Raw genomic sequence first — 25,358 nt, 5'->3', positions numbered from 1 at the left:
GACTGTTTACACCAGCAGGCTTACCTATGGAGACTGACAGACAGCAACAAAAACACTGCCATATATCTACAATACACAAGGAATAAGTAACAAAAAAAGAATGAAAGTAACAAATGTTAGATGAGAACGTAAAGAGGGAACAAGAGGGAATGTAACAATACACATCTAGAATATTCTATATTAGCGCTGTAATATGTAAATTTACTCGCTGTTCGTTGATCCTCGTGACTAGCAATCAACTTCCCGCTTGTTCTGCGCATGCCTCGTTTGGAAGGCTGGGGTCTGTGTGTTTTAGTGCTGCCGTTTCATTGTTTTCGGCAGCATGCTCCCAGTCTGTTTCTTAGCTTTCAGTTACTTTCTCATTGTTTTCTGTTTTTTGTTGCAGTCTGTCAGTTTTCATCGGTAGGCCTGACGAGGGAGGCTGTCTTTATGATGCATAATGCTGTTATTTCGGTTGTGTTTGATTGCCTGTTTTGTTTCTGGTTGTGCAGGATTCTTTTCCGTGTGACGAACGATCTTTTTACCACTAGTCCAACAACCGCCGCTTATGTCTTGTGGATAGAAGGTCTGCTCTGGGAGCTGAATGTCGGTGGTTTGATCCCCGACCGCGTCACACCGAAAGACGTTAAAACGTACTTGTTGTTACCCTGCATGGCGCTCGGTATTAAGGGGCTAAAACAAGGACTGGTCGGCTCGGAGTCAGTATACTGAGTTGTGTATCTTCGGCATGGTATCTCAGTGGGCTAGCACAAGCAGCCGCATGCATGCACACAGACACACACACAGACACACACACACACACACACATGCACGCCGATATATAGTGAGTGAGTGAGTGAGTTGGGTTTAACGCAGCTTTTAACAGTATTCCAGTTATATCGCGGCGTGTCAGCTTAATGTGGGAGGAAAGCCCGAAGAGATGCAGGTCTCAGACGTTTACCACTTCGGTGAAACCCACGAGCACGGGTATGGTGCTGACAAACCTAGAAACATAATCGGGGCGAACCGGGATTCGAACCCAAATTATAGGTTTCTGGCGTGCCCAAGGGACGCAACTCTGCACAGCGAATCGCGGCGCCTTAGACGACTGGGCCACCTGTGCCCCCCATGCCGCTATATAAGTGCAAAAGATCTTGAACGGAACGCGACGCTCAACACCTCATCTTGTGAGTGAGTTTGGCTTTACCAGTGAGTGAGTGAGTGAGTATGGTTTTACGCCGCTTTTAGCAATATTCCAGCAATATCACGGCGGGGGACACCAGAAATGGGCTTCACACATTGTACCCATGTCGGGAGTCGAACCCGGGTCTTCGGCGTGACGAGCGAACGCTTTAACCACTAGGCTACCCGACCGCCCCGGCTTTACCAGTGACCAGTATTTTAGTTATATTATGTCAACTTGATATGCGATGAATGTCTGAAATGATGCAGTTCTCAGACATTCAGCTTTTTGGTGAAAGCATGGTGCTGGAAAGCCTATAAACGTAATCGGGATTAAAATAGGATTCGAACCTACGTTCACGCATTTCTAGCTAGCCTAAGGGACGTAACTCTCATCTTTAAAGGGAATTGCGAGGCCTTCGACGAATGGGTCACCCTCGATTGATTCGGGTCTAATGGGAGTTAGTGGTTAAACACTAATAAACAATATTTCACTTATGGCATGTCAGTTTAATCTTCGAGAAGAACCAAAATTGATGCAAGCCGTAGACGTTAATAAAGGGTCAAACTCAAAATAATTATGGGATTCGAACCCAGATCCGCGGGTCCTGACACGACTAACAAACGCATGATATGAAGTAAAATATGACGCATAAATCGGTTCCTCGTGATTATTTGGCATTACCAATATTCTGTTCGAAACTGTTGGTAAGTCTTGGTGTAGATATACAGGAATCCTTTGTAACCCTGTGTTGACAACATAGACCTATCTGAGGAACAAGGTTACTGTCAATATAAGTAAGGCAAGATATTTATAACTCTTCATTATGTTGCTCACAAACAAGGCTATAAAGTTGGAAACCGCGTGTTATCGAAAATGCAGAAGACGATTTTACACTGCTCGCGAATTAGACGATTCACTGACCTTGATCTTCAATTCAGACCTTTCATCAAAGCGTATCTTCATTAAATAGTTCGTGTTTCATGTTTCATGGGGTTTTAATTCGGTAACATAGATAGAAGTGTAACTGGTAACACTATGGGAATATATAACCACTGCCGTCGAAAACAAAGCTTGGAAGCACATATTCATCAAAGGGTGTTGTCTGCAGCAGGTTAATACGGAAATAATGTGCCCCGTGTGATTAACATGGTGATCTCTTATTGGACCTTTACCGTGGTATTAAGGTCTAATCAATAACTGAATCTTAGTTAATATAACGAGCCACTGCGAACAACAGATGGCATGGCATGGTAGCGGGCGATACCGGGAACCCTTTTCGCGAACACCAGGCCCACATGCACACAGCGATCTTAGCGCTAAGATGATTGTAACTCCCCTACTTTAACATAGCGCTACGACTATTGTAAGCCTAAGATTGCTTTGGGGGGCACGGGTGGCCCAGTCGTCTAAGGCGCCGCAATTCGCTATGCAGAGTTGCGTCCCTTGGGCACGCCAGAAACCTATGATTGTGGGTTCGAATCCCGGTTCGCCCCGATTATGTTTCTAGGTTTGTCAACACCGTGCTCGTGGCTTTCACCGAAGTGGTAAACGTCTGAGACCTGCATCACTTCGATCTTTCCTCCCACATTAAGCTGACACGCCGCGATATAACTGGAATACTGTTAAAAGCGGCGTTAAACCCAACTCACTCACTCACTCACTCACTCACTATATAGCGGCGTGCATGTGGGCCCTGGTGTAATCACTAATTTACCACGCCATTTTGACATTACACACAGTGGAATATGTTTAGGCAGATAATCGAGAATGGTTATTCACTGACGTTGACGTTTTATATTTAAGACACAATGACCAATAGAATTCAAGGCATGTGACGTACGTGAGTGTTGATATGCCAAATACACACCACTATAGTAGTCTCCAATGGGGCTCTAAGAAGAAACTAATTATAATGAGTTTCGATGATCCATAAAATGGTTCTCCTGAATCCAAAGCCAATAATCTCTCCATTGCCTATGAATTGGAGGTCTTTACGACCCCCCGAAGGGCACTGATCGACGTAAATGCAGCAGTCAATCCTTCTCACTTCATGGGCCGTTGATATTCTAACTCCGACACCAAATTTTCTCCTTGACGGAGCGCAATTCACCACGTGGCAGTGTTTATTGAAATATTGCCGGAAATTAAGATGGACCTTTTCAATGTGCTTTACAAAGTGGAACATTTTATGCTGCCTTCGCCGAACTGTTTCTGGTGTCGTCATACGTTCAAAGTCAAGCTAAATAATGCTAATTATTGTATAAAGGTAGCTGTTCGATTTTCTGAAGTTTAGCTTAAACGGTCTTTTGGATAACGCCGTGAACTGGAAAATTGGAGTAATGGATCACGGGCCATGTCCTCAAAATCAGCTTCAAGTTCATCGGAAAAGCATAGGGTTCTGTGAGTGTTAGATATCGGCTTCTGGGGTCGCGTTCAAAATACATCCTAATGCAATCCTTGAAAAGATGTTGCTAGTGGCTTATTATAGATTTCAGTGACGCAGATCGCCCTGGATTACGTATTCAAGGCGAGGTTGTTCTGGTGCCAGTTGTTATAAATGACATGTCAAGAAGGAAATTAAAATTGATAACCAAAATGCTGGTTTAGGCTTAAATGTTATTACGTGTAAACATCAAAATGGGTTTCTCTCGAGGCGCCTTATTGTACGCGTTATACCATTTCATGTATACCGGCAAATGGAGATGCCGTACACCACTGTGCGTCAAGAATTGGGTGTATGTATTATGATTAGTGAGTGAATTAATGTTTTATAACATTTTAAGTAGTCAGCTTAATTACGGTGGCATATATATACTTGTGCCAGGGCCGAACAAACCAGGGATTGAAAGCTATGGTCCAGGTCATAGGGACAGGATCTGACTCTGTCAAGTCACCGAGCATACTCATCCGATCCTGTATATAATTGAACCAAGACCGGACAAACCAGGGATTGAAAGTGTGAGCCACGATCCACATCATATGGGCAAATGACATACCAGACACCGAGTCTGACCACCCGATACTCTTAGTTGTCTCTTAGAACTAGCATGGGTTAATTTTCCCTTTATGTCGAGCAATATTCCAGCAGCTCCAGCCTTTGGTTTCTACATTTCACAATTTTTGAGGGACAGTCGAGCATGCTTTTTCTACGAAGATTTCAAAAGAGCGAAATGACAAAAGTGATCCCTATTTTGACTTGTACAATATGTTACCGTGTGTATTCAGGAAACAGCTGACTTTCCTTTGCATGTGTTTGTGAGGGGTTCCACCAATGGGACAGTATACGCTCACCTTTTCGCGAACACCTGGTTGAATCACAATTAGATAATGAATAATAAACACACGCTCAAGACATAATCGGGATAGTACAATAGACACTTTTAGCAGAGATTCCTTCCATACATTTACTAGGGAGTTTCTCAGGAATCCGAGGTGTGAGGTGAAATGGGGTTCAACATCGCGTCGATGATTATTGCACTAATATAGCGAGGTGCATGTGTGTGTGTGAGTGTGTGAGTGTGTGTGAGTGAGTGTGTGTGTGTGTGTGCGTGCGTGCGTGCGTGCGTGCGTGCGTGCGTGCGTGCGTGCGTGCGTGCGTGTGTGTGCTAGTCCTGAAAATAATGCCGATTTTACCGTGCTAACCCACTGAGATACCATGCCACAGTTTAACATGAATACGCCACGCAGACACAATATGCCTACTCCGAGCCAACCAGTTAAGCCCCCTAAGGTCGAGCGCCAGGCTGGGTCAAAACAAGTAACATCTTTTTAACGTCTTTTTGTATGACACGACGGGGGTTCAAACCTCGGACCTACCGCTCTCCGGATGGACGCTCTACCACTAGAGGGAATGCTAGAGGGTTGTATCGGAATAGGTTTCCGTGGGAAGGTGCATATTTCTAAGGAATACCAACGGTGACTTTGTTGGTATTATTGTCCACAGGCTTTTTTGAAAAAAAATTGAAACCAAAATCTATAACCGTTGAGGTATCGATCAATTGGAACAATGGCTAGCAGATAGATAACCCAAATGTATTATTTGATTTTTATGTGCATATATACTTATCCAATACTCTCCAAAAAGAGTAGGGGTTCATGAAATACAAATGTTATGATCGGTCTTCAGAGAAAGACAAGCTTTGAAACATGATTGCCAGAGCACGGTTTCGGAAAAAAACCTACCCCTCCAACAAACCCGAAATATTGCACGTGGGCCATGCAACTCCTCCGTGCATGTTGGTATGAGTCGTTCTTGATTTTGACACTGAAGTGAAAGGTGATCAAATCGCTCTGAGACATTAGAGTGTTTTATTTATAATATCCGCAGTAACACGTAAGGTCTCTCTTGCTTAACTGTAGTCTCTGCTTGTCAATACACTTCTTATATCGATGGTGAAGATCTAAATTCTTTCTGGCAATGTCAATTCTTTTTTCCTTAAGATCAGAATTTGGAAACTCTGGCATCCAACGAGCAGATATCTTATGCATCTGTAAATGTTCATGAATAATAGTTTCAGTGGATCCATGGCTTAGACCTCTGTCTTCCTCCAGTTCAGCAATGGTAAAACGTCTATCTGACAGTATAAGTTTTTCTATTCCCTTGCTTGAATCTTCATTGATAGAAGTTGAGGGACGTCCAGACCTAGAGTCATCATCAAGGCTTGTTCTCCCAGCCTTTAACATAGCTGCCCTGTTGATTGTCATGCTACACCTAGCCCTTCCTTGTTCTTATCCATCTAGTACCATCACTCGATACCTCTTTGTATTTCTGTAATCATCTGTCATTTTCGAATATTCCCTTCTCTGAGATTATATGTAGGAAGTTGAATTAACATCAAATGTTGAAGCCAACACTGTCAACTTCAGATACTTCAGAAATGAAAAGTCGTAAGGTTTCTTGAAAGTTGACAAACTTTTGTAACTTTTTGCATGATCTTATCAGCTGTAGCCTGTTGGAATTATGTTTGTTTGTTTCTTGTTTAACGCCGCACTCAGCAATATGCCAGCTGTATGACGGCGGACTGTAACTGATCGAGTCTAGACCAGACAATCCACGCAATTGTGATACCATGACGAAAGTCAGTGAGCCTGACCACCCGAGCCCGTTAGTCTTACAACAAGCATTGTCACCTTTTACGGCAAGCATGGGTTGCTGAAGACCTTTCTAACACGGATCTTCACGGGTATGAAACACAATAAGCCGGGCCACACGTTGTTACAACCAGATTCTCACTGTGGTCGGCAATCTATCGCGACTGCATCTTTCGTCAAAGAAACTAGAGGTCGACAGTGTCAGCAACGCATGCCACTGGTTTAGCCTGGCGGTCACCTGTCACGGGAAACAACTAATTTAAGTATTCAAATATTCAATATTAAAAGTCTACGAACCGACTTTTGCCTGATACTTCAAATCACCGGAACATAAATAGCTAGCTAGATTTGACGGTATATGGATATGGCCACACTCACAGAACGACGATAAGGAAATAATTCATATTAGTTTCATTTATTCCATGAAACAGACGAGCCAAGAAAACGTTTGACGATATGTTGAGGGTTAGTTTATAATTATATACACTAAGTAAAGACAAGCACGCCGCGAAACGGATCCGTACACTGTGTCTGTGACATGGGTACATTGAATCTGCTCAGACACTTAAATAGTTCCGACTCGTCACTTTCACCGTCCTAAATAAATCGCTGAGTTAGTCGAGACTGGGGGTTGATGAAGAGTGTCTACGATCGGGCAGAAGCAAGGGTCAGCTCCCCGTCCAACCATTGTCCCATGGACAAGCCGGGAACTGTCGGGACATCGCTACTTCTACAAGAAACCAACGCATACCTTCAGCGCGGCGCCTAAACACTTAGCAATAGAAGGCCTCTCAAATGCGTATTTCACTAATGGAATTTGCCTTCATGCTTTATTTCCGTTTTTCTAGGGTAATTAATCATTTCATTTAACGGCGACTTTGCGGCTTTCTGTGGCCAGTCGTCACCCTTTCCGGGTACTTAATCCATTCTTTAGAAGACCGCACTCTAGACCGACGCGGATCGATCTCTCAGGAGTGGCGGTGCAGCGGGTAGGCAATGTACAGAAATTGACTCATGGTCACGTGACTTTGAAAAAGTAGTTCTCAGAGCATCGTGTTTCAGTCGATTACAACTGACAAAGACGCAGTCGGCACCCCTACAAGGTTGGTATTTACTGGAGATACCGCCATGACATGTTGTCGTCTGCTTAATAGTATCGTCTGCTCCGCGTAAGCTTTATGTCTAAGAGATATGGGTCAGACTCCCATTATAACAACAATGCTTTTAAAGTTCACGACATCTTCAAAGGAACATTTTATTGTATTTGAACATTTTCTATAGTAACTAACAATTGTACAGCATTACCTTTTAGAACGTCAGAAACTTCGAGATCTATATCACGAGCTTCACTCTTCACTTTTCTCATTCTAGAACACTGAGTGAGTACGGTAACGTTGAGTATGGTTTTACGACACTTTTGGAACGACCATGTAAACTGTTCAAAGCGGCGTTCAACTCAGCTCACTCGCTCACAGATAAGGCTTTGATACAGCTAAGCTTCAATATGACGCCCCGTTTGCAAAACAACTCACACATATTTTGTAAAAAGGCACTTAGTCGTATAGAGTTGCGTCCCTTAGATGCGCCAGAAACCTATGATCATGGGTTTGAATCCCGGTTCGCCCCGATTATGTTTCTATGCTTATCAGCATCACAACCGTGTTCGTGGGTTTCACCGAAGTGGTTAACATCTGAGACATGAATGATTTCGGGCTTTCCTCCCACATAAAAGCTGACATGCCGCGATGAAACTGGAATAAGTAGGTGGTGAAATGAAATGGGGTTTAACGTCGTGTCCAAGATTATTGCACTTATATAATGACGTGCATGTACGTGTGTGTGTGTGTGGCTGCTTGTACTAGTCCAGACTGATGCCGATTTATAGTGCTAGCTCACTGAGATACCATGCCCCAGTTTAACATGAATACCCCACTCAGACACAGTATAATGACTCCGAGCCGACCAGTCCTTGTTTTAGCCCCCTATGACGCGGCCAGGGATGGAACCCCGGGCCTTCCGCTCTCCGGGCGGACGCTCTACCACTAGACCACGGAGGCGGTCCTGAAATAAGTAATGTTGAGGGCGACGTTAACCACTTTTAGAATACCAGTCTTACTTATCTAGTGCAATGCAAACAAAATACATATAACACGGACGGCATTTTTGCGGATTGAGTTTTAAATTGATAGGCATTATATTATCAAGAAGAAATAAAAATATAACTAGCTTCACAACACAAAAGAAAGTAACCATATTTAATCAGAACTGCGTGTAATAACGTGAAATCACATTAACTGTCCAAACCCAAATATCTCTATTTCTCTTTTACGCACGTACATGTACGCCAAATATTTAACACTCCTGTATATTATTGACATATGAATCTCAGATTGCCCAGGTCAATAATGCCACGAAGCTAGTTAGTATCCCCGAGTTGTACACCAGTATATAAAGCAGCACCGTCGACTGGTAACCACGCAAGGAAAATGTTCCCACGGTAATCAACTCCACGATCAGGTGACGGTGTACATAGATGTCAATCACAACGCTCTCCGTACCACGTGATCATTATGTAATCAGTTAGATGATAGAAGATATTGATATTGGCGGCCAGTACCGTTTTATGCTCACAATTTCGCGTCAAGTGTACAATTATCTTATAGGCTATTGATCAGCAAATACCAATTAGGATCGATCCAGAGACTGGCGAGTTACCCGTTAACATGAAAGATCGGCGAGAATAGATGTTGCATAAATTGGCATGGTTCGCAATAAAATATTATACCCAATTATAGCTTCCGTTATGCGAGTACTTGGGAAGGTGGTTGTGTGTTACTTCTGCGGTAATTATATTTTTTTAAATAATTAAAAAACATATAGATTATGGGGATGTTTGGTTATTTGTGTTACAAAGATGTTAAATAAATTCGTTCAAAGTATTGATGTTTATAAAATGTTAACCACTCCTACTCAGTTAATATTTCACAAAAAATAAATATTGTTGTTTCAAACGTTCAGTGTCATTTGTTATTGCCCCAACTCAATATATATCACATCCGAGGTGGGGAATTAGGAGTCAATTGACAATCAACCCGTTTTCAAAATGTGTACCAAGTCAGTTGTGAGATAATGATGCTACACGTTTTTTTTATTGTATGTTTACAAGATATGATTTAAAACTAATAAAATCTATTAAATTTTAATTTATATTTTCAGGTTTTGGAAGGAGTGAGCGGCTGAGCAGCTTAAACAACAATCATTGAGTCATAAGTAAATAAGAATATATAAATCGAAGCATATTATTTTTAAAAATCCATGTACAGCACTTAAAAACAGAGTTCTTCTCATTCTTACGTCTGTAAGAATAACATTTCTCTGGAATAAATTCTCTGTCCACTATAAGTTAAAGATTCCTCAAAATTTCTTACCATTAAAGTAATTACCAACAAACAATGTGGTTTTTTCAGCTGAGTTTTAATATTTGAGGAGGCCTTCCAATATTTGACATTAAAACATTTATGCATATGTTCGTTTCTTTATAGGGCAACAAATCCTAATGGGAAACTCGTGGAACATTATGAACACCTATATTTGTTTTTACTATCATAACGTGTTTCGCGTTTCCTAGCGAAACTAGAACTCTGCCAGACGCTTCTTAGAGACTTCGCTCTGGCAGTGACTGATCTGAGTTTATATTTGGTCAGCATTTTACTTGGCGCCGACAGGACTGGCGGGGATCATGTTCTGAAAATACATCAACACTTGCTTGAAAGGTGTCTTTTCGATACCATGAAGGATTTTCCATTCCTCTGAAGATAATTAGAACTTTAACGAAGCCTAGTTTTTTTCAACATTAAAGTTTTGAAGTAGTTATATTTTTTTCTTAATTTCTAACTGAAAGAAAATAATACAGTGTTTTAGTGAAATAAACAAGCATGATATTTTTCGATGCCATAGAGGATTTTACTTATGGATAATAAGAACTTTAATATAAAAAAAAAAAACGTTTTGAAGAACCTATAGTTTTTCTTAATTTGTACCTATGTTTTAATTTTATGAAATTATGTATCAAGCTTTCCTACAGACTGTTACTTTAATTTACTTTACTGTAAACACGCGCGCGCGCACGCACGCACGCACACATACACACATGCATGTACGCAAGCACACAAGCACGCACGCACGGCGACAATGATTGCAGGTTAAGAAAATTTAAACTTTGTATTATTTTTCACAATTAAGTCTTGTTCGAAAGAGCATGGAACAATAAGTAAAACAAGTATTTTGTTTAGCCACCATGTATATGAGGTTTCTAAACGAAATACAAATATTACCAGTTCGTTTATAACAAGTGTGCAGTTTTGATATTTTGACATGAATAACGTTACAGTGTTGCCCTGGCCGTCACGCTCACCCGACCTCTCAACCATAGGACATCTCTGGGATCATCTTGGGCGGGAGATAAGACAACTTCTAAACATGATGAACAAGGTACAGCAGCTGGAACGTGCGTTATTGGAGGAGTTATGTTTACTGATAATAACAAGGATAAATTCATCATGGATAGCTAGTATCTTCATTCCAGATGAACTTTTTTTTACTCGTCTCTTATTACTGAAGACCAATTCTAACCCGGATCTTCACGGGTCCGATGAAGTAATGATATTTCAGCAGTCGCTGTTAACAGTCGCGGTGTTTTCTTTGTGCTAAATGTGTCAATTTCTAACAATTGGCCGTCATTGTTTACATTCAAAACTTGTTGGTGAAATCTCGATAAAAACATAAATCATACGTCTTAATCTTATTGGCCTGATATAAAACGCAAATCGATTAAGTTTCACGTTCAGATTTCTTTATGAAGAATATGTATTCATTTGTTATCCTTATTCTCATTATCATTAATCAGTACAAGGGAGAAAAGCCGTGGACGATACCAATTTTACAAGGACATGACTTTGAATTACGTCATCAACACCTGCAGAAGGCTATTAAGCAATATTACACCAAACGCATCCTTGAGATATTTATAAAACCATCTTGATAATATATACTAGTAGATAATTACGAAATAACCGATATTCTCTTCAAATGTCTTTACCTTGTATATTTTGACATGAATACTTTCAAGCGAAAAGGCAGCTCCATCAAGGTTTCTTGAAGTGATTCGTAAAACGTTGTTTTTTACGAAACTACGCGAGATGTGTCACGATACACCTACCTCCTCGTACCTATACTTCGTATCGATAATTAGGCGTTTCGCGATACTGCGTCCCTTTTGCGTGGTATTCTCAATGTTCTATGTTGACAAAAGTTTGTTGCGGTCAACCAGTTGTGTTTAACTGGTTTATTGAAGCTTGGTCTGCTCGTACACTGCCGGGCAAAAGACAGTACACACTTGAAAATTTTTGAAAATTTTTTTGTGTTTTGAACAAAACATAAAAGTTTTCGTCCACATTCACCATTTTCCATAACGCTCGATGTACATTGTTTTACGCCAAGGAATCGTTTACAAGCATCTACATGGATCAGTTCAGTGGCTCTGTATTCTGTATGACCCCAGATCCCTGATCCATATAACACGTTAGGAGTATTTCTTCCATCAATAGCCCCATCCCTCTATTACCTAGCCCGCATCTCTCTCGCTCATGAGTTTGTTTGTTTGTTTGTCTGTTGTTTAACGCCGCACTCAGCAATATTACAGCTTTATGACGGCGGTCTGTAAATAATCGAGTCTGGACCTGACAATCCAGTGATTGACATCATGCGCATCGATCCACGCAATTGGGATCAATGACATGCATCAACCAAGTCTGCGAGCCTGACCACCCGATCCCATTAATCGCATCTTTCGACAAGCAGAATCGCTGTTAACAGTAAGCGTGCGTTGCTGAAGACCTATTCTACCCCGGAACTTCACGGGTATATCTGACTCATGAGGTGGCTTTCTTAAGCGTCCTACCATTTGAAAACTAAAACCCTGATTATATTTGTTCAGATGCAAAGTTACACAATTTCGGTTTTGCTATATCGTAACTTAGAATGTATGAATTGAAACCAACAGATTTTTGACAATGCCATTGACATGAGTGACCACTAAAGTACCAGCATTTTCATGCATAAAATACACCCGACTAATGTATAATCCTCGTACCGAAAACAAAATGTCTTACCTTTTTCTTTCAAATCAGCTTCAAATGTTAATTATTCAATTTATATAGATTAAACATTCTTAAATGATTTATTTCTCTACATCATTCTCAATAACGAGTAGGAATGCGATAGTCTGTCATACAGACCCTAAAACAAATATAGCCAACACATCCCATGCTAGTCTATAATAATTTATTTGGCAAGTCAGGAATGAATTACTGCAGCTTCAGGAATGAAGAACGTCTCTTAGCTCATTTTCATTATATTTTATTAAAATAGTTTAACAATTGTTTTTTCTGTAAAATATGTTCATTTCAGAGACTAGAGTCAGTCTAGGTATGCGAATGACGGTAGACCTGATGTGAAGCGATCGCGAAGGTGATAGAGTTCTATACACTAGCAATGCTGTGCGGGAGTGGTAACTCTGTCCTCTCTGCCCTGGGTCCCGTTTCTTAGCGCTCTGATGATCGTAACTCCCATACGTTAACATAAGCTTATGGTAGTAGTCGCGCTGAGATCGCTATGTCGAACGGGGCCCTCGGCTATAGGAGATACACTACTCGAAAGAAGTTAAAGAACGCCCGTATTTTTCTCATGACTTTAGTTAATCTGTCACGGCTGGTGGGTATTGCACCACACGTCCTTCCAATTGTGGGTGTTCTTGAACTTGTTTTGATTAGTATACTTCCGGTGGTAGTGCGTAACATCCTGTTGATGGTCACCCTGGACAAAATCATGGCTTCAGCAACAGGGGTCCTATGACATTGTGCCGTTGGTCTTTGAGATAGGAGAGCACGGGTGCCCTTGGGCACGCCAGAGACCTATGATCGTGGGTTCGAATCCCGGTTCGCCCCGATTATGTTTCTAGGTTTGTCATCACCATACCTGTGCTCTTGGTTTTCACCGAAGTGGTAAACGTCTGAGGCCTGCATCACTTCGGGCTTTCCTCTCACATTAAGCTGACACGCCGTGATATAACTGGAATACTGTTAAAAGCGGCGTTAAACCCAACTCACTCACTCACTCTTGTAGACACTTTATTTTCATATTTCGATTCTCTGAAATGAAAATTCTTTTTTGAGTAAGAAGGAGGCAAGAGACTCTTCATATTCAGAAACTGCAGTAATCTAGACTTGCCAGCAATGATAGACTTTCATGGGCTGTATTGGATATATTGATAGTCTTGGCGTCCTGTACCTTGTCAGGGGTCAGCCATTGAAGAGTGTGTCGGGGTGGAGATCCTGTTATCCGGGGCTGATGGAGGGGAGAGCCGCTCATGTTGCACGTAAACGTGTACAGAATGTGGGATGCCGTTAAACGTCAAATGCTCTCTTTGGTAGTGTTTTGGCGATCCCTGCTCGTCCATTTAAGCGTTTAAAACAGGGTTATTGACCCTAATGCACCCGTGTGTTTATATATACACACAGTAGCAATAACATATAGTTGCCCCACCTATTTCCAGTGTGACTTTCAGATTTTAGACACAGCACAAAGGACGACGTCAGTTACGACACCATCCACACACTGGAAGTACCACTATCTGCCCAACGATCTACACCCTTAGCAGCGGAAGTCAGAGATCGGCAGTAAATGTTATTCAATGTTCCGAAACACGAGACAGTCACAGACAATAATGACTGGCAATTTCATGTAAATGAATCCTCGATACAGGATTCGAACCCACTTAGTCAATCAAGCGACACGACATGACACTTGGTTGTATAATTTGATTACATCGGGCAATCACCTCTAAAGGGCAAATGACACGAACCCTCATTAGTGAGGGCCCTGTTAATATGGACACACGCACTCATAAAACACTTTGAAATGTTTTACTACGATCTCTAACGTTCAGCGTAAAACATATTTAATTGGACCAATCACAATTCGGGTTATTAAGGGTCTTGTGTAAAATCAAGTCAGCATGACTTGTCACGGGCGCAAGGGTGGCCTTGTGGGTTAGAATATCAGTTCTCACAGATTATCTTTCCGGGTTTGTAAGCACCATACCCGTGCCCGTGGGTTTCATAGAAGCATCACTTTGAGCTTTCCTCCCGTATCAAGCTGACACATCATGGTCGAAATGAAATACTGTTCAAAGCGTTAAACTACACTCACTCACTCACTCACTCACTCACTCACTCACCCTGTGTCGTGTATACTGCATTGCGAGTTTCAAAAGGGACAGGTTTGACGGACCGGGGTTGAGATGGTTGAATCGTCAACATTGGCCTCTTTGTCTTAACAGCGATAACGCTCTACTCTACACAGAAAGAAACGAAAGGTCACAAATGGCAAATATGGAGAGTAAGAAAGTGTTATCCGAATATCCAAAGACAATCGGAACAATCAAACCATGAGATCCGAGTGATTCAAGCGTCATCGTTCGCATTTTGAGGGCGTTCTTCGACTTTATCCGGAACGACACGAATGGTCACGAATAGCAAATACTGTCCGAGCGTTACCCCAACACAATATGAGTTAACTTTTCCAACAAAGACAGGCATTATTCATGTGTAGCCTACCCCCAAAGGAAATGCATTACCCAACGTTCAATACCCAGCCGAACCTGCAGCTAAGCGACTATCGATAAGTTGACGATAACTGGTGACAAGTGGAAAAATTGATTACCATCACAGGACGGCGTTGGTTCCGATCTCGATCTGGTCCGCTCAGGTGGAAAGCTCAATTTATCGCTAATTAGTCATTAGACAACACACCGGCAACAAAACACGATATTCGTTTTACCACGTCGTTACTTTCACTCGAGTCTTTCACAGGAATCTTTTAGTGGTTGGATAGGCGCTGGCTTAGACACCGCCAAACATGCCCGTCTTTCAAACGAAGCTTCAGTACCGTTAAGGTTTTTGCGAAATATATGGCTTTTTTGCGTCATTTGAAGGCTTGGGTTGGATTGATTTGTTTTAATGACATTATAAAAGACGCAGTGTTTATTAGTGGAAGCGATCTGTACTTTCGGTGTCGTCTGCACGGATCACTTTTAAGATATATGGCGAAGGTGTATTCGTAACATCAGAAGAGACACGACCTCGTCAGTTTGGAGGAATCGCTGACTAAAAGGGTGTGCACGAGTTATGTGACGTCCTGCGCAGGAACGGAAAGGAGCTGAAATGCGGCTTTAAGGGCAAATCTTGTGAACTATGTTCGAGTGTTTCTTTTGTAATCGCTGCGGTAGGAACGACGGCGATAAACTATATACCGGTTAATTTATAAGGAAAGGAAAGACCAGACTACAAGATGAGAGTCTTAGGACGGGAGTGTAGTTTAGTTTTGGATGTGTCTCTTTTGAGATTGACGGATTGCAAAGCTGCATGAGATGCGGTTGTACCAGATTTAATGAAGTAGTGAGTGAGTGAGTTTGGTTTAACGCCACCGTTTTCGTATTTTATTTATAGGAAGGAGTGTGGGAAAATATCCCGACCCTGGTTGCTGGCGTTTAGTTCTTTTGGTTACAGTCACAGATCAAGAGGTTAAAAGTTTTATTTTGTCTGAACGATTCTGAGTAAGGCTAGTACCGAAGCAGTTGGTCCATACTAGATAATGAATGGTCTTTTATGGACACGATGCCATACGCTAATCGAGATAGGGTTTATGATGCTCCTTACGCATGCTGAACTTATAGGTACATTGGAAGATTAACAAGAGTTTGCCACTAACGTGGCTAAATCCCCCGGCCCTGTTGCAAGAGTTTGGAACCTAAGTCCATCTTGTTGCCATGGAAACGTAAAAAATAAACATTTCTACAATTTCTTAACAGCAAAAGGCACCAGTTCAGCATGTACTTGACAGACCTGCAAAGTTTCAGGAAAAGATATTGAACGGTTTCTGTGGTATGCTCCGGAAACGAAACGTGACGGACGGACGGACGGAGCCCTTTTCTATATCCCTGGCCAACTTTGTTGGGCGGGGGATAATAAGTGATCGGTTATACTTCGCGTAAACCTACCACAACACTATACATAACCGTTAGATCCGTGGATTGTCTGGTCCTGACTCGATTATAAACAGATCGCCGCCATATAGCTGAAATATTGCGGAAGCGGCATTAAACAACAAACAAACAAACAAAACTATTACTAAATCATTTGGTGACATGTGAAAAATAATTTCCTTATACTACCGATCAAAATAAAGTTGACATTGTTGGCTTGTGAATATGTTTTAATGGAACAGACCGCCGTCATATAGCTGGAATATTGCTGGGTGCGGCGTTAAACAACAAACAAACAAAAACAAATTTAATAGAAAAGAGGCTGAAGAAAATTGAATCCATGTTGAAAAAGATTGCCCAAGCAAACCCAACGTAATCTGACTAGGTCAGATTTGTGGTGAATCAGAAAACAGGTTTTTTATGACGCCACGATGAAAACGTACAGAGAGTATGAAAAGCAAGAGTGAGTGAGTGAGTGAGTATGGTTTAACGCCGCTTTAAGCAATATTCCAGTAATATCACGGCGGGGGACACCAGAAATGGGCTTCACACATTGTACCCATGTCGGGAATCGAACCCGGGTCTTCGGCGTGACGAGCGAACGCTTTAACCAGTAGGCTACCCGACCGCCCCATGAAAAGCAAGAGGTTGGATCCACGAAACATCACAGCTCAGAGGAAAATGTCAAGGTTATGAACAGAAAAGAGGGGTCTTGGAATTGTATTGATGGAAGTTATCCAATTGGGATCGATGACATGCATCAACAAAGTCAGCGACCCTGACCACCCGATCCCGTTAGTCGCCCCTTACGACAAGCATAGTCGCCTTGTATGGCAGGCATGGGTTGCTGAAGACCTATTCTACCCAGGATCTTCACGGGTCGGCACACAAAGGACAGAACACGTTTGACCACCCCATATGAGGAGTGCCCTCTGCGCGCGTTATATCAGCCCATCTGATTGTCTGATGCGGGTGCGTCGACGGAGAGGCGAACGATTGGCACAAGGATGCAACCAAGAGTTTCACCATTTTGGAAGCGGTGGCGTCGTGGTATGGGGCGGGATGTCTAGTGGAAAGAGACGTCTTGACAGTATCTGTGGAAATTTGAAAGCCCAATGTTACAAGGATGTTTTTTTCTGCAGCCAGTTGTCCGTCCCTTTCCAAGAAGCCAGCCAGAGGGGATACCATTCCAACAACACCATGCCATGCCTGCTCGAATAATCCAGGACTTTCTCAACATGAATAACGTTCCAGTGTTGCCCTGGCCGTCACGCTCTCCCGACCTCTCAACCATAGGACATCTGTGGGATCATCTTGGGCGGGAGATATGACAACTTATAAACATGATGAACAACGTATAGCAGCTGGAACGTGCGTTATTTGAGGAGTGAGAACACATACCCGTTGGTAGATTACCAAATGGTGAAAGCATGAGCATCGACCCACGTCATTGGGGTACGATCACACGCAATCAGTCTCCTTCATAAATGAACATATTCATATCATTTTCAATGAGAAGTTTACACGCCTTTTTCATTGGACCAAAGGCCGGCCACATGAAGTTCATAAGCATATGAACGACACATTTTGACCGTATGAAACCGTATTCTTGAACTGACGTAAACACTGACGGACCACTTCCACGAAAAAACAGAAAAACGTTGTGTCTGGTCATTAGGTATGCTCTGACGTTAATACATTTCGGCTCTCACTCTATGTTTGTTTGTTTGCTTGTTTAACGCCGCACTCAGCAATATTCCAGCTATATGACGGCGGTCTGTAAATAATCGAGTCTGGAACAGACAATCCAGTGACTGACATCATGAGCATCGATCCACGCATTTGGGATCAATGACATGTATCAACCAAGTCAACGAGCCTCACCACCCGATCCCGTAAGTCGCCTCTTACGACAAGCATAGTCGCCTTTTACAGCAAGCATGGGTTGGTGAAGACCCTTTCTACCCGGGATCTTCACGGGTCCTCACTGTATGAAGGTTCAGTCTCCAATTAACACAAAGTGAAAGTCAATAGTCCTTTTAAAGTACTGCTTACATCTGAAATTACATTGATTTATTAGTAAGTGATCGATCTTGGGTGTTGCATTTCTAGGTGCACCTACAATTCGAGAACGTGTTCCATGCACACACAAAATGTTCGCTGAGAAAAAAGGGGATGTCTTGAAGCATAGATCTACTGATGAGGACTTAAAACACTGAAGGTCAAAATTGAAACACACCAGGGTATGATAACAGATCAAGTATGAATTGTACTTACCGCTAAAGCAGGAAAAGACGCTTGCGTATCAAGAAAATTATTTCATCGTCTGCTACAAACAAGGGACTCTAACTCAAGTCTCTCGTTTGCTTTGAAATGAATGCGATAAAGGTTCGAGTCCATGCGAGCCTATTTAGCGCAATGTCACCCCTAGGGTGTGCTATGACTATTTTGGTTCAGCTTGGACTCTCCTGTTACAACTATACGTCACTGCTTGATCAGAAAGTATCAGTTGATCTGCTCCGAAAGCTTACAATTATATCCTGATTTGTGTGAGCGCTGAAGTGTATATGATAGGCATTAAAACACATCAAAGCCACAGTCGTTCCTGTTGGTTGACGCAAAGTCACACCGGGCAGAAGGGTGTAAGGTTTCACTGAAGGTTAGGTGCATGACGATGAAGTATTTTTGAGGGTGGCCAACGATATGAATCAGTCTGTCATACCAGACCCTGAAACCAATATATCCAATACAGCCCATGCAAGTCTATCATTGTTGGCAAGTCTAGATTACTGCAGTTTCTGAATATGAAGAGTCTCTTGCCTCCTTCTTACTCAAAAAAGAATTTTCATTTCAGAGAATCGAAATATGAAAATAAATTGTCAAAATCTATTTTCTGATGTGCCTACAAGAGTGAGTGAGTGAGTTGGGTTTAACGCCTCTTTTAACAGTCTAGTTGTATCATGGCGTGTCAGCTTAATGTGGGAGGAAAGCCCGAAGTGATGCAGGTCTCAGACCTTTATAACTTCGGTGAAACCCACGAATACAGATATGGTGCTGACAAACCTAGAAACATGTAATATATATATATATATAGCCTGAAGTAGGTGAGTTATGGTTTTACGCCGCTTTTAGTCATTCGTGACCAACTCGTGTTATTCCGGGACAAGCCGAATAGCGACTCGTGCCCCTCTCGTGGCCATTTTGCGACCGTGTTTCGTCTTAGCGCAAACGGGCATACCTAAAACAATTGTCAACTCGTTGCGTAATGGTTCACATATATATTCCCAATATATTATATATATTTCAGATGCAATTTAAAGCACATCTGGACATGCGGAATTATACAGTATGATTGAACACATTTAACTGTGTCTTGGGTATATTTTTAAATGCAAGACATGTGTAAGATCAAAAATTATTTCTGAGGGATTCTTTGACGAAGAACTTGAAATCATACGCGCATTCTGATTGGTTTGTCGTATTTTCGCACATAACATTCATCGATAGGGGGACGAGTCTTCTTGCAGGTTACGGAAAGGGGCAAGTGGTGACGAATGCGCTTTTAGTAATATCAGAAATAGGTTTCGTACCCAGGCGTGATTCCTTGAGCGAACGCTTCAATCACTAGACGACACGATTGCTTCATTGAGTTCGTAGACGACAGAGGAGCAAATCCTTGTGGAACTTCGAATAGGTCCGAGACTAGTTCCCCCCTTTTAACTACATTACAGAAACCGGTGTGTTTTGAAAAGGGGGCGATGGGGTATCCTAGTGGTTAAAGCGTTTGCTCGTCACGGTGATGCCCCGGGTTTAATTCCCCATATGTGTGAAGCCATTTCTGGTATCTTCTGTCGTGATAGTGTTGGAATATTACTGAAGGCTGCATGAAACTAATTTACTCACTCTTTGAAAGGCAAGTTATTCTCGTCTTCGATCTTTGATCACCAGTACCTTCATTATTTAAAACACAGCCATTTTTTTAAAAATAATCACTGAACTGTGCAATCCTAAACATGATTAACATTAAAAAGCAAATAAAAAAGACGGCCGATGAAGATGCAGTATCACGGTCATTTGTACGAGGGCCATTCAATATATAACCAGCCTGACCTATTTGCTGCTGCTCCTCACTTCTTCTTTTTCCACATAACCACCATTGAGGTCTATGCACTTTGTCCAGCGATGTGTGAGAGCTAAAAGCCCGTTGTGATAGAAACCATGGGGTTGTTCGTGTAACCACCCCTCCACTGCTGTCGTGAGTTCATCATCGGACCGGAAATGACGTCGACGCAGTTCTTTCTTCAAGTTTGGGAAGAGAAAGTAGTCGCTTGGTGCCAGGTCTGGTGAGCAAGGTGGATGAGGCAATACTTTGAACCCGTTCCGCTTCACTGCGGCAACCGCAAGTCGACAGGTGTGCACTCTGGCATTATCATGTTGGAGCAGCACACCTTTTGTGATCTTTCCACGACGTTTGGCAAGAATAGCAGTCCGCAAACGGTCCAGGAGATCGGAGTAGTACTCTCCAGTAATAGTCTGGCCACGTGGCAAGTAGTCAATGAGCAAGTCCCCTTTGGTATCCCAAAAGATGGTTGCCATGACTTTGCCAGCCGATGGTTGAGTCTTTAACTTTTTGGGACGGGGTTAAGCAAAGCCAGTCCACTGCTTACTCTGTTCTTTGGTTTCTGGGTCATAGTGGTGTACCCAGGTTTCATCACCAGTAACAATTCTCTCCATACAGTTGTCTGCATCCCGACTGCATTGCGTCAAAAGTGCCTGACACATTGACGCACGTACAGCCTTCTGATCATCACTCAGACATTTCGGGACCCATCGGGCAGACAGCTTCTTCATACCCAGACGATCATGCAAAATGGTATGGACACTTCCCTCTGAAATGTCCAAGGCCTTGGCCATTTCTGACACCTTCATTCGCCTGTCTTTGACAACCAGTTGTCTTACAGATTCACTGGTTTGGTCATTGGTCACCTCTACAGGCCTGCCAGTGCGTGGCTCATCTTCCAGGTTCACCCGACCCCTCTTAAATTCTGCAACCCAGAATTAGACCTGTGCATACAAAGGTGCACTGTCACCATAAACATCTGACAATTCATCATGTATCTCCTTTCCCGGTTTTCCTTTTAAGTAGAGGTACCTAATAACAGCCCTGTATTCAATCTTTGACGAAAATGTGGCAGAATCTACCCTTGCCATCTTTATAGATCACGTGTGTGACTTCAAATACAATTTCCTCAGTGAAACTTTGTCTATGCACGTGACATACATTGGTGCACATCACGTGACAAACATGCAACCGTTAAGATATGATAAATAGCTTAGGCTGGTTATATATTGAATGGCCCTCGTACTTTTTATAATCGGCATTGCTTCCACGGGGACACCATGACAAGCCACCCGACCGTCCCTAAGCTTAGACTTACCCCTGCATATTCTCCCAGCCACCCCGGTACTCCGAACTCCGTACATTCAACCGTTATGTCCACGTGCAGCTCGTGCTCCTGTCATTCCCTCGTCGCCTCAGTCCCTGCGTGACTCGCTGTCATTCCTTCCGATAAAATCGCGAATACACGACAATTGCAAATAACAAACACGTTTTAATCAATAACCTTTCTAAATGAGTATTTTGCATTGTTAATTTTTATCATTCGGAAGCGATAAAAATCAGATAACGTCTGTGTATCAGTCATTGGATTTAAGGCATTCTTTGATTTCTTTCCTGTTTCTGGTTTCAATAATTACGAAGAATAGTTTAATAATAGAAAATTCGCACAGAACTGTATTGACGTTTTTGATGATAACTATACGGGAGAGATATAAATTTTCATTAAACGACATAAAAATCAGTGTGTGAAGAGAATATGGTTCTTTTTTATATCGAGTTGACAGCAAAGGCAGATATTTCAGATGAGTTTTTTACCATTGCTGTCAATAATGATATTTTTATCATATTCATAAATCACTCAAAATGACTGATGCATGCATGCATTAACGCCAAGAGCATGCAGTGCAGAATGCATTAGTGAGGAAACTTTCACGTGTGGCCTCCCATACAGATCCTGAAATAATAGCATCCGAAAACTCCCATCCTCGAGTATGCAGTGTATGATATCTCCATTCTATTACGATAATTGCCCTGGACATATCAATAGATAATAATGTGTGTACCTATATTGCTCCAGCCCCCATACACATAGTGCATGCTCAACATCACCCTCCCCTGCCACGATGTCGGGCGGGGGATTTAGGGATGGAATCGTCAGTCCGACGGTCCGCTTCTCAAAGGGGACCAGTTTTTTTCAAAAACTATTTAAGTCAAGGAAATGAAATTTAACACACTGGTGATACTAGTCATGTTCTCAAATGACTGGTGTCGTATATTTATATTTTACAGAGTTATGGCCCTTGCTCCGTGCTTATCAACTAAGTGCATACTGCATGAAATGGGGACAGGTTTTCTCTGAAACGTATGAAGTTACATGAATGAAAGTTTGCATGCTTATCTTAGAGACCCTTGTCATGTATCGACTGAGTTGGAAAATTGGTGCCGTAACTTATTATTTTACAGAGTTATGTCCCTTGATCCATGCTTTTTTACTTGATGCATAGTTTCTGCAATGGGGACCAGTTTTCTCAGAAACTACAGAAGTTAGCTTATCTAGGAGATACTTATCAAGACTGAGTTATTTTTTTCCTTTTGTGTGTATCAATTTCACATTTAATCATTTTTTTCAGATGACATAGAGCGGCCCAAGTGCCTATCTTTTCTTTAGGCTTTCTAGGACTCTTTGAACAGTTTATATTCACAACTACATGAACAAACAAAATTCTAATGTGCCCATGATGGGATAGAGTGATAACGCTGTTTTCTTGTTAATATTGTTATATTTTCATTCTCAGCTTCATGGGGAGTATAACCATTCGCCCTCCAGCTGCCAGGTATATATATACCCATGTTTGATGGTGACTAAAAATGAAACAAGAAATGGTTGTTCGATAGGGAAATATTTAACACGGGAATCAATGTTGTGTTTTGGACCTTTTGCAGTTTTGAAATGTTTCGGTGGGTTTTTCAACGTTTTAATAACTTTTGTAATATTTTGTACAAATCCAATTTTCAAGAGTATACACTCTTTTGCCCAGCAGTTTAATACAGTATTACACTGACAACTTTTGATTAAAACGAATTGCCTGTATTTCTATACCTGTTTCCTAACAACGGTGTGGATACAATCCCACTTCGCCTATCCTCTCGCATTTCGAAGCATACTTTAGACAATAACAAGTGATCACACAGATGATCTTAAGTAAATAAAACAATTACTAATATAGTGTTATTCAAACCCCGTAATCCACCATCGCGTATTGGTTTAACAAGATCATCTCTCACAGTGATAAATATCAAGTGAGAGTAAAATCTATTCTCGTCAAACAAAACACGGTTCTGTCGAATCAGCATCAACAAACACAGCGTACGGATCCCACGGCCTTCTTATAACAACACCATCTCCGATACTATGGAAAATAAACAGTTGTACAAGAAAGAAATCGATAGGTCTATATCTTGTACAAATCCACAACTAGATCTTTGAGTGGCAAATGAGAACTGCAATCTGCCCGTGTCACACTTGTTTGCTCACCTATGACGTGGCCATAACCCCTTGAGTATTGCTTTTATCATAAGACATGTTCTTTAAACGATAATTGTTCCTTTAATGGCCAGCGGCGTAAACCAATACTCAATCTCCCCCCTATAGCCTCTTGTGAATGTAATACTGGTTTCTGGGTAAACTTCCGGGCAAATGAAAGTATACAATATTCCAGCAATATCACGGCGGGGGACACCAGAACTGGGCTTCATACATTGTACCCATGACGGGAATCGAACCCAGGTCTTCGGCGTGACGAGCGAACGCTTTAACCATTAAGCTCGCCAAACACTGTACAATTGAGGTCTAAAACACACAACTATGACATCTAGCGTCACGTTCAAGATTGTTCCACTTATATAGCGACGTGCATGCACGTGTGTGTGTTTGCGTGCGTGCGTGTGTGTGTGTGTGCGCGCGCGTGTGTGTGTCCTTATTATAGACCCTTAATGCCGAGCGTCAGGGTAACATCAAGCAGCATCTTTTCACGTCTTTGGGTATGATACGGCCGGGTATAGAACCCATGACCTTCCGCTCACCGGTCTATCCACTAGTCCACGGAGGCGGTCCCTTAAAGAAGGACTTGACTGTGGATAGTTGCCAGCCCCAGTATGTTTGACAGTTGGTCAAACAGTTCTCACACTACGAAGTATGATAAAGGGCCGACTTGCTCCACTAGTAATGCGTAGTTTGAATAAAGTAGAACAACCTTTAAGAATCATTATAAAATATTATGAGATGTTCATATATATATATATATAAGAGTGAGTGAGTGAGTTGTGTTGTGAGTATTCCAGTTATATCCCTGCGTGTCAGCTTAATGTGGGAGGAAAACCCGAAGTGATGCGTGCCCAAGAAGCGCAACTCTGCACAGCGAATTGTGGCGCCTTAGACGACTGTGCCACTCGCGCCCCCCCATAAAAAAGAATTGTGCTTGGTTATTGTCAACACGGGTATGGTTTGGTCTTGTAACAGCAACACAAACATTGTATATATACCCGTATGGGAATGAGGACGCTGAACACTAGGCTACATCATGTATATTCAATTGCTCATTCATATTCATGTATGGATAGGGGGCACGGGTGGCCCAGTCGTCTAAGGCGCCGCGATTCGCTGTGCACAGTTGCGTCCCTTGGGCACGCCAGAAACCTATGATTGTTGGTTCGAATCCCGGTTCGCCCCGATTATGTTTCTAGGTTTGTCAGCAACATACCCGTGCTCGTGGGTTTCACCGTAGGGGTAAACGTCTGAAACCTGCATCATTTCGGGCTTTCCTCCCACATTAAGCTGACACGCCGCGATATAACTGTATACTGTTAAAAGCGGCGTTTAA

At 42.1% G+C, this 25,358-nt stretch overlaps 2 protein-coding genes across 3 annotated transcripts in view; both read right to left on the bottom strand.

Moving 5' to 3' along the window:
• The window catches only part of LOC139456315 (sodium-dependent dopamine transporter-like), a 127,931-nt gene that overhangs the window by 91,960 nt on the left and 10,613 nt on the right, over positions 1-25,358 (bottom strand). The window contains exon 1 of one of the 2 annotated variants that reach the window (XM_071237945.1): positions 21,797-21,884. The exons of the other annotated variant lie outside the window; for it this stretch is intronic. The gene's annotated coding sequence lies outside the window, so the exon portion shown is untranslated. Of the gene's footprint in view, positions 1-21,796; positions 21,885-25,358 lie in introns of those variants that run through there. 2 annotated transcript variants of the gene reach the window in all.
• On the bottom strand, positions 20,469-20,954 carry LOC139454927 (histone-lysine N-methyltransferase SETMAR-like). Its single transcript, XM_071236525.1, has one exon. It carries the CDS (start codon positions 20,952-20,954, stop codon positions 20,469-20,471), a length of 486 nt encoding a protein of 161 aa, XP_071092626.1.

The sequence above is a fragment of the Haliotis cracherodii genome, unplaced genomic scaffold (assembly GCF_022045235.1).
Source record: "Haliotis cracherodii isolate W230 unplaced genomic scaffold, xgHalCrac1.p SCAF_11, whole genome shotgun sequence".
In the NCBI taxonomy this organism is placed as follows: Eukaryota; Metazoa; Mollusca; class Gastropoda; order Lepetellida; family Haliotidae; genus Haliotis; species Haliotis cracherodii.
The sequence above is the reverse complement of the archived record's forward strand: the minus strand, read 5'-3'. Positions and strand labels throughout refer to the sequence as shown.